Source organism: Enoplosus armatus, chromosome 6 (genome assembly GCF_043641665.1).
Source record: "Enoplosus armatus isolate fEnoArm2 chromosome 6, fEnoArm2.hap1, whole genome shotgun sequence".
NCBI classification, from domain to species: domain Eukaryota; kingdom Metazoa; phylum Chordata; class Actinopteri; order Centrarchiformes; family Enoplosidae; genus Enoplosus; species Enoplosus armatus.
In genome coordinates, this window is record NC_092185.1 from 444,136 (window position 1) to 453,870 (window position 9,735).

Sequence of the window (9,735 nt, forward strand, 5' to 3'; positions counted from 1 at the left end):
GATGTCGCTGCAGATGAACGCACCAAAACTCTGCTGAGTTTCATCCTTTTTCTGATTTCTGAAACGGCAGCAGCGCAGACACATTTCGGATTCAGCCGAGAGATGAGGAGAATAAAACGGATCTGTGTGCGCAGCCCCCCGGCGCACATCTCCATCTACCAGTGCGCAATAATTGAAATGGCGCATTTGGCCGCAGGCTGCTGGAAGGGCATAATGCATGACGATAGACGTCATTTGGCTCCAGAGCCAGAGGGATGTTTGATGTTGCTAAAATATGAGTTGTCGGGGAGGAAGACGTGGATGTGCAGGGCAGACGGAGAGTGTGTGCAGGCCAGCTGCACACTGAAAACACACACACGACGGATTTCAAAGGTGCAGATGTTTGGTGGATATTAAATTCTGATAAATCATCTCACATCTTTCTCACTAAGCTCTCTGATAGGCGGGTGATCTCGCTTTTCTCTCCTCGGTTGACAGAAACGAGTTGGGGCGAGAGACAAGAACAAACCGTCCGCGTTATTGTAACCTAATCCTGGCCCCCGGGGGTCTGAAGGGCCCCGGGCGAGACTTCTCTTTCAGCCCTCCTCTTTATTCTGTCGGAGGAGACGCGGACGTGTTTTGTTCCTTCTGCCTGACACATACACACACACACTGGAGGACAACGAGGCAGACTGACGAGGACGTGAAGTGTAGACCAACCGGTATCCTCAGATTTCAAACCCCGGGACGGTGCAGACAGACGCCGGTCTCCATGTCTTCTGTGTCGGTGTCCTCTCAGGTAAGACCACGCTGCCTTCAGCCGAACAAGTCACGTAGGTCTACAGCTTCATGATTCAGACCCAAGTTGTCAAGTTTACGATGTCAAACCCTGAAATTCCAATATTCCGCAGTGTTTAGAATAGCCCCGATAGGCGCTGTTCATAAAGTCTTACCAAATCCCATTTAAAATGTGACAGTTTGAAGTATTTGTAGGTATCGGAACACACACATTAATTATACAACAACGCTTTATATAATCTGTAATGGTATGACACGGTGTTAAATTCGGCATAAATCAAGTGTTCCAAAGCAGGCTGTATTTCAATCAAACTTGAACTTTCACTGTTGGCTCGCCTGTTTCTCCTGCCATCTTTTACCATCAAGTACGCCGTGTTGGGCGGAAGAGATCCATATGACTCTGCAGTAAAAGTAAAGATTATCGAAAGTAAGCTTTAGTTCATGGATGATTCATATCCCGAATATACCAACAGGCCCTACACTATAGAGAAAAGCCCTTAAATCAGGCTCAGGCGATACTCAACGTCTGCCGATTAGCGAAGCCCCATTAAATGTTCCGATTTTTTAATGGAGTCTGGCTTGTGGTTTCACACAAGCGAGAGCGGCGCATATTGTGACCACGTTTCTCCACATACACTGAAACAGGTTAGTGAAAGTATTGAAGTTGACATGCGAAGCTACGATTTCAGATACATCCGGTGAGGAAATGTACGAATATTCAAATCGACCAGCGGATTTAGTGACGACACAGGCTTCTTGTTCTTCTGTTCTCATCATTTAGGTCAGAGTTTGAAAATCTGCAGTTTGTGATTCTCAACAGTTTCACCATCAGAGAAGACTGTTTTGATTTGTTTCTTTCTTGTTTATTTTGGTGGGTTGACCTCCCTTGTTGTGTTTACCTTTGGATTACTGATGGGGAAGACTTTCATCCAGGCCACACGTTCAGTTCCTTAAACGTTTCAGCCCTGAAAGTGTTTGTGTGACTTTATATCTGCAGCCTGTAATCAGCAGAGAGCTGCAGACAGGCGGGCACCCTGTTATTTCCGGAGGTTTTAACACCGATTCCTGGTGCAGCAGAGGACTGACTTTTCCTCCGCGCAACAGCAGACAGAGACGGAGATGGAGGGAGAGGGAGCAGTGTTTGTCAGTTTGGCCCGGGGCGGCGTGCAGGCCGCGGGGCAGAGACACTGAAAGCTGCAGCCCGCCTCCTGTTCACCTTTCATGCTTCAAAGCTCTTTTTTACAACCGAGAGACTTTCTGTGAGGGAGGGGGAGGGGGGGGGGGGTCAATTAATCCAGAGTGTGGCTGGCCCAGCAGCCCCCCAGGTCATCACCATCCTCTGTTTCATCAGTGTGGCTGCCCCCCCCCAGGCAGCTTCATGTAGTTAAAGTATCAGCAGTAAAAGTACACAAGTATTCTGAGCTTCATATAGTAAAAGTACACAAGTATTCTCAGCTTCATGCAGTAAAAGTACACAAATATTCTCAGCTTCATGTAGTAAAAGTACACAAGTATTATCAGCTTTATGTAGTTAAAGTACACAAGTATTCTGAGCTTCATATAGTAAAAGTACACAAGTATTCTCAGCTTCATGCAGTAAAAGTACACAAATATTCTCAGCTTCATGTAGTAAAAGTACACAAGTATTATCAGCTTTATGTAGTTAAAGTACACAAGTATTCTGAGCTTCATATAGTAAAAGTACACAAGTATTCTCAGCTTCATGCAGTTAATGTAACTTGTGAACGTGTGTAAAACGGAGCGTAAACACACAGAGGTTTGGTGCTGGTTGAGTTGAAGTCACTGAATGCATTTTGTGTTTTTGATTAAATCATCAAGTTTGAGTTTTGAAAACTTCAGATTGAACTCTGGCCTCAGAGCAGTGAGGTGAAGAAGCTGATTGGTGCTCCTGTGTACATTCTGAGCACTGATTGGTCTTCCTGTGTACATTCAGAGCACTGATTGGTCCTCCTGTAGTAGAATCTTATAGAACCAAGTCAGAACTTGTCTTTGTTTGTTGGAGCCATTCATGATCTAACAGAATAAATTGATAATAAATGAACCTGTTCAGCTCAGGTGTGTTCTGACCTGTGGTTACCTGTGGCAGGAGGGGCGGAGCATGTCCAGGATGTCTCTGAGCCGTTCCCCCGTGTCCCCCATGACCGCCCAGGGCATCCCGTCACCCGCCCAGCTCACCAAGGCCAACGCCCCTGTCCACATCGATGTGGGGGGGCACATGTACACCAGCAGCCTGGCAACGCTCACCAAATACCCCGAGTCCAGGTAAGACCACCTGGACACCCTTGAATTGTTACTGTAGGCTCTCAGGATGAAAGATGTGATAATGCCAGTGTTGAAGTACTCTGTTACAACTAAAAGTCCTGCATTCAAAATGTTACTTTAGTAAAAGTACAAAAATATCAGCATCAAAATATACTTAAAGTACCAAAAATAAAAGTACTCATCATGCAGAATAATATATATATTATTGATTATAATTATTCATGTGTTCATCACTTTAATGTTGCAGCTCATTTTAATGACTTCCTATTCTGATGCATCATATCATCATTTATTAGTCGATTATATTTTGTATTATTAATATGAAGCTGCAAAGTAACTAATGTTATTAAATAGACTCAGTGGAGCAGAAGAGAACATCATTTCAAAACTTTATTAGTTTATTAGTTTTTTCTGTCATCGAAATTAGAATAAAACAAATTCATGCAAAAACCCAAAACAGAAGTGAAATGAAACTAAATGACAACTTGAGAAGCAGAGTCTCTCTGACTGAACACATCCTGTCCAGCCCATCAGGACCAGGTCTCTGACCCCTCACACGGCTTCTCCTTGTTTTCCAAGTAGTTGTTTTCTTTGCAGAGTTGGCAGAACCTAGTAAAAAGAAAAATGTTCTCTGAAGACCTGAAACCTGGACTGTAGTGGGCTGAATTGTGTAACTGGTCTGGACCACTGAATCAACAGATGGTGTATCAGGACTCAGATGCACCAGATACCTGTTAGTAGCTATGGCCCCATGTACAGTCCTCCACTGGAGGTCGCCTGTCTGTTTGTCAATGGGGGTTTGTACCAGGACCACCAACAGCCCCTCTGGGACAATCCCATGCCAAAACACTCTGTCCATCTGGACCCCTTCACACCTGCAAGGGAGGGTGCATTTGATGCTGGATCTCAGGCTGACAGAAGACAGACCCTGAGAGGTGATGACACCGTTTCTAAACGGGGGTCCTCAAAGATCCACATCCCTGGTGTCATCGCAGCTTTCTGATGGGATGTTAGAACCTGAAACACCTTAAGGACAGACTAGTACAAAGGTGGATCTGAGGAGCTGTCCTTATCTTCCACTAGCGAGGTGGTCCTGATGAGCTGGATCTTAATCTATTCAGAAGAGGCTCACTAGCTAAGGAGTTTATCTGTCCTGAGAGAGGACATCCCTGTCTAATGTCTCTGAACCTGCACCGGACAGCAGCGAGTGTGTGTTTTAATATTAAATCTTAATAAAGATATATCAGCATGTGTAGTCATTCCAGTCTGCGGTCTGTGTCTCTGCAGGATCAGTCGTCTGTTTAACGGCACGGAGCCCATCGTGTTGGACAGTCTGAAGCAGCACTACTTCATCGACAGAGACGGAGACATCTTCCGCTACATCCTCAGCTTCCTGCGGACCTGCAAGCTGCTTCTGCCCGAAGACTTCAAGGTAACGTCTAAACTTCAGATCTACAGGTCCCAGATCTACTCTGAACCCGCTGAGAGAGTCTACAGAGTACACAGAGTATACAGTATGTGTATGCAGTATGTGTACAGATATCCTCTATGGAGTATCATCACTGAAGTCTACATGTTGTACTTTATTATTTCTGAAGCTTCAATATGAAACTTGATGCTGTGACCTTTAACTACATTGACCTTTGACCTCTCCAACACCCATCCAGTGGCACCGATGGACTGATGGGAGTCAGACAGTGACAGCGTGACTGTAGTACTTTTACTTAAAAAACAGTGGAAAATATATTTTGATGGAGTAAACATGTGAAGCATGTTCTGAAATATGAAAGAGGACGAGGAGGCAGTTTGTGTTCAGATGAGCGTAGTGGGTTAGGGTTAGGGGTTAGGGGGAGACCACAGCTTTGACTCCCTGACATAAAACAACTGGAGCTGACTCCAGGTCAGCGGGTCACAGACAGCCTAATTATTCATATTATTATTATTACCTTTATTTATCAGCTAGATCCTGATTAAGACCTCATTTTCAAGAGAGACCTGACTACATGTAAAACAATATTAACAATAATAATAATAATAGCAGCTCCAACTGTAAATGAGCTCAAAGATGCTTCGTCTCCGTCCACCAACAGACTGCAGTCTTTGAACTGTGCAGTCGCTTACAGCCCGACGAGTGTGTTTTACTAAATTGTATTGTGTGTATAGTGTGTGTGTGTGTATAGTGTGTGTGTGTGTAGTGTGTGTAGTGTGTGTAGTGTGTGTAGTGTGTGTAGTGTGTGTGTGTGTGTGTAGTGTGTGTATGTGTGTGTGTGTGTGTAATGTAGTGTAGTTAGCGAGTGCTGCCTCTGTTATTCTGCTCAGGATGACTAAAACGCCCCGCAGACACAACCCCTCTTTATAAAACACATCTATTCCTCGCTTCCAGCCTGAGATGGGGGGAGGACCGGGAGGGGGGGGGGGTGAAGGAGGAGAGGCTTTGATACAGTGTGAAGCCTCGGGCCAACAGCAGCTCTCTGTCAGGAGCAGTGTGGAGTAAAAGAAGCACCAGCCTCCTCGTCTTCCTCCGTCACATCAGTGACAGCAGAGATGAGGCTTCATCAAAGAGCTGCAGCTTTTATCAACAGTGAAGAAGTGACGCTGTCCTCCGTCTGTCCTCTTCTTCTGTCCCGTCCATCTGTCTGTCTCTCTTCTCCTTCTGTCCCCTCCATCTGTCCTCTGTCTGTCTGTCTGTCTGTCTGTCCTCCTTCTGGTCCCCTCTGTCTGTCCTCTTTACTTCTGCACCTCCTCCAGAAGGTCTGAGAACGTTTAAATTTCACTGTCGGAACTTTAGAGGAAGATGATGTGTGTAGTTGTTGTCGTCATGGTTACAGTGAATGAATGTAACATCATTACACTGAAACCACCTTCCGTCCCGTCAGCTGGTCCCGTCTCTAACCGTGACCCCCCCCCCGTGTCTCTGTCAGGACTTCCCCCAGCTGTACGAGGAGGCTCGGTTCTACCAGCTGACTCCAATGGTGCGGGAGCTGGAGCGCTGGCAGGTGGAGCGAGAGGCCCAATGGGCGACGCCCTGCGAGTGTCTGGTGGTCCGAGTCACGCCCGATCTGGGCGAGAGGATCGCGCTGAGCGGAGAGAAGGTCCTGATCGAGGAGATCTTCCCCGAGACCGGAGACGTCATGTGTAACTCGGTCAACGCCGGCTGGAACCAGGACCCCACCCACGTCATCCGCTTCCCCCTGAACGGATACTGCAGACTCAACTCTGTGCAGGCAAGTTCACACCTGCACTGCATCCATTCACACAAAGCACCAAACTGAAACAGCCGATCAATAACAGTACTTGTTGTTTTTGTAACTTCTCATATTAATTATAAATTAATTGATGACTTTATGTTGATTACTTTTGCAATCAACATTAATTGCTAGTCTCAGCTGCTCTGGTGCTCTCATCACATCAATCTTCCTGTTCACATTATTCTGGGCACTTTAACTTCTCGTCCATGTCGTCTTAAAAGTTGACTGTCTGACTTTCTGCCTGTCTGTCTGACTGCTGTTCTGTCTGTCTGACTGCTGTTCTGTCTGTCTGACTGCCTGTCTGTCGTTCTGTCCCAACCGGTCAAAGCAGATGACCCCCCCCCCCCCCCCCCCCCATCTAGAGTCTGGTTCTGCTTGAGGTTTCTGCCTCTTAAAGGAAGTTTTTCCTCTCCACTGTCTCCATAGTGCTTCTCATGGTGGAAACTGCTGGGTCTCTGTAATAAGATTATAGAGTCGGTCTAGACCTGCTCTATTTGTAAAGTGTCATGAGATGACTTTTGTTGTGATTTGGCGCTATATAAATAAAATTGAATTGAAAAAACAAATTGAAAATTGAACTGTCTGCCTGCCTGCCTGTTGTTCTGTCTGTCTGACTGCCTGTCTGTGTGACTGTCTGTCGTCGTTTCTGTCTGACTGCCTGTCTGTCTGTCTGTCCGACTGCCTGTCGTTCTGTCTGTCTGACTGCCTGTCTGTGTGACTGTCTGTCTGACTTTCTGTCTGTCAGTCGTTGTCTGTCTGACCGTCTGTCTGTGTGACTGCCTGTCGTTCTGCCTGCCTGCCTGTCTATCGTTTTGTCTGTCTGACTGACTATCGTTCTGTCTGCAGGTCCTGGAGCGCCTGTTTCAGAAGGGCTTCAGCATCAAGGCGTCCTGCGGTGGGGGAGTAGACTCGTCCCAGTTCAGCGAGTACGTCCTGTGTCGCGACCTGCGGCACAGCCAGTCCATCACCAGCACCCCCATCCGGATCAAACAGGAACCTCTGGACTAACAACCACCAACACACCTCATGAACAGTCTGTTTACTCACATCTGGATGGTCTCAGCAGCTGGAGGATAAAACCATGCTGAGACTTGAAGACTTGAAACCTTCACAGGAAGTGTCTCAAGACTTAAAGACCTTTGTGGTCTGCAGACGTCTGGAACTCTACATGAGCTTCAGGTTGGAGCCTGATGCCGGACTTACTTTGCGGTCACACGTAAATAATATTTGTAATAAGAAGCTCTCGTTTGATAGGAACAGCGTGCCGGCTGAATAATGTCCTCTGAGTGTATGGACGCCACAGTGCGCATAATTTAAGTCTTTTTATAAAAATAACATTTTGAAAATGTATATTTAATGTATTTGTTAGCTTCCTTTGTGTCACTACTTTTCATTTGTACAGATGTATTGATAAAAACGTAAATGTCTCTGAAGTCCCAAGTTTTAAATTCCACAAAGTCCAGATGAAGTCAAACCTGCTTCTTTATCATTTTCTTTATTTCATTTTTTTTGCAAAGGTACAAACAACTGTAAAATTGCATTGCCTGAAATGCGTCAGGATTGAATACAGAATGTAGGAAATATAAATAGTCGCAAAAATTGTGTCCTTCCAACAGATGAGACTTGACCTGGGTGCTCTGGAGACCCAGACTCTGACTGATATACAGTACATACACCACAGCTTCATTAGCAGTTAGAGCTATATACTATACAAACCAAATGCCCGATATGAGGGGAAAAAGACATTTAAAGCGTTAAAAACCTTCAATGTACACGCCCTTTCCAAAAAAGTCATCTTAAAAACTTTCAACAGCAAACCGTGAAGCGAAACTGCATCTTCAACTACTGACAAATGAACATGTTCAACAGTACAAGGTCGACGTCTTCAGGCTGAACTCTAATGTTTCAAAGTCGTACATTGCGCTAAAAGTTAAATCACACGTCAGGCGGGATGAAGAGGAGGGGTTAGGGGAAACTGCAGGAATGTTGTTTGATCTGAAGCTTTGTGTTTGTTAGTCTTCTTGAACGTAGCCTGAGTGAGTTCTGTCTGCAGGAGAGCCAGCTCCCTGTGATGACTGCTAACTGTCAATCATCTGTCTTAAAGCAGCAGGTCAACTTTTAGGTGCATCCTCCTCTTCCTCTCCGAGAGTCACATATTCACATCGATACCACTCTCATGTCTGTACGCTAAATATGAAGCTACAGCTAGTTAGCTTAGCTTAGCTTAAAGACTGGAAACGCATGGAAACAGCTAGCACTCTACAGCTCCCTGATCAACATCAGTTTGTGTCATCTGGACCAAAACTGGAGTGTAAACACTGCAACTCATTTATGTGCTGTTTTTTCTGTCTTTCATCTAAAACACCGGATCACTGCTGACGGCCAACAAGTCCGACACATAACCATGGAACAGCACCAAGTGTCGTTTTTAGACCTCAGTGTTTGTACAGGTCAAACAAACGAGATGCCGTGTTGATCAGTGCCTTTCTGTTAGCTTTGGACTTAGCCAGGCTAGCTGTTTCCCCTGTTTCCAGTCTATGCTAAGCTAAGCTAACATACGGACATGGGATGGCATCAATCTGGACAACTGACTCTCAGAGAGGAAGGGAAGAAAAAGAGGATGTACCTAAAAGTTGAACTGCTGTAACCTTTCAAGTCTGTCGGCTGTCGCCGCCATTATCCCACAAATACACACTGACACACACACACACACACACACACACACACACACACCTATTTCGTCTGCGTTCATTTGACCATCGAAGCTTCACAGTTCTCGCGGTGCTCATTCCTCTGACTACAGCGATCGATAACATGATGCTCGATAAAACAAAACTCATGATTCTCGGTGGACGACTAAAAAGTGACGGTTGAATGTGTGAACGTACCAACCTCGCAGATCTGAGCGTGCTCAGAAAACATTAAAAAACAAAGTGAAGAGCCCATGAGCCCGGCATCCTGAGTGGTAGCTGAGGGGGCTGCGGAGAGCAAGAGATGGAGCCAAGGAGACGTTCAGAGAGAGGAGACCCTAAAGGCACCTCAGTAGGTACAGCGCTGGATCAGCTGCAGCATCAGCTCATCTCACTGTCTGGAAAACACTTTGACGTCTCAGAGGCGGTGCCCAGTGTTTCAAATCTGTTAAAGGTGAACTCCAGTGGTTCTCTTCCTAACTGTGTTTCCAGGTGAAGACTACAAGTTTGAAAATGAGAAAAACTGCAACTGGACCTCCACCTAACTGTTGGACGTCCAGTTGCATTGTGGGTAGAATGTGCGGAATAAAAAGGAGGATAAGTTCTGCATCGAGTGTAACTTTGGTGACGTGCGACCGACAGCAAGCTGGAGAGTCCAACATGGAGGGAGCTAACGTAGCTTGTTAGCTGTGTGTTTTAATGATGATTATAGATCAGATTATTAAACAGAGACCTGG

General features: G+C 45.8%; 1 protein-coding gene across 1 annotated transcript; it reads left to right on the forward strand.

The window, feature by feature from the left end:
• Positions 1-681: 681 nt before the first annotated feature.
• Positions 682-7,879, forward strand: LOC139286511 (BTB/POZ domain-containing protein kctd15-like). Its single transcript, XM_070907329.1, has 5 exons — positions 682-778; positions 2,885-3,060; positions 4,348-4,492; positions 5,982-6,284; positions 7,155-7,879. The coding sequence occupies exons 1-5, from the start codon at positions 752-754 to the stop codon at positions 7,314-7,316; spliced, it is 813 nt and encodes a 270-aa protein (XP_070763430.1). The 5' UTR covers positions 682-751; the 3' UTR covers positions 7,317-7,879.
• Positions 7,880-9,735: the final 1,856 nt, after the last annotated feature.

Excerpts from the sequence above, each read along its gene's own strand:
- LOC139286511 (XM_070907329.1), top strand. The coding sequence starts at position 752 with ATGTCTTCTGTGTCGGTGTCCTCTCAG. Across the intron at positions 779-2,884 it reads CTGTGTCGGTGTCCTCTCAG|GAGGGGCGGAGCATGTCCAG; the intron begins GTAAGACCACGC and ends TACCTGTGGCAG. Across the intron at positions 4,493-5,981 it reads TTCTGCCCGAAGACTTCAAG|GACTTCCCCCAGCTGTACGA; the intron begins GTAACGTCTAAA and ends TGTCTCTGTCAG.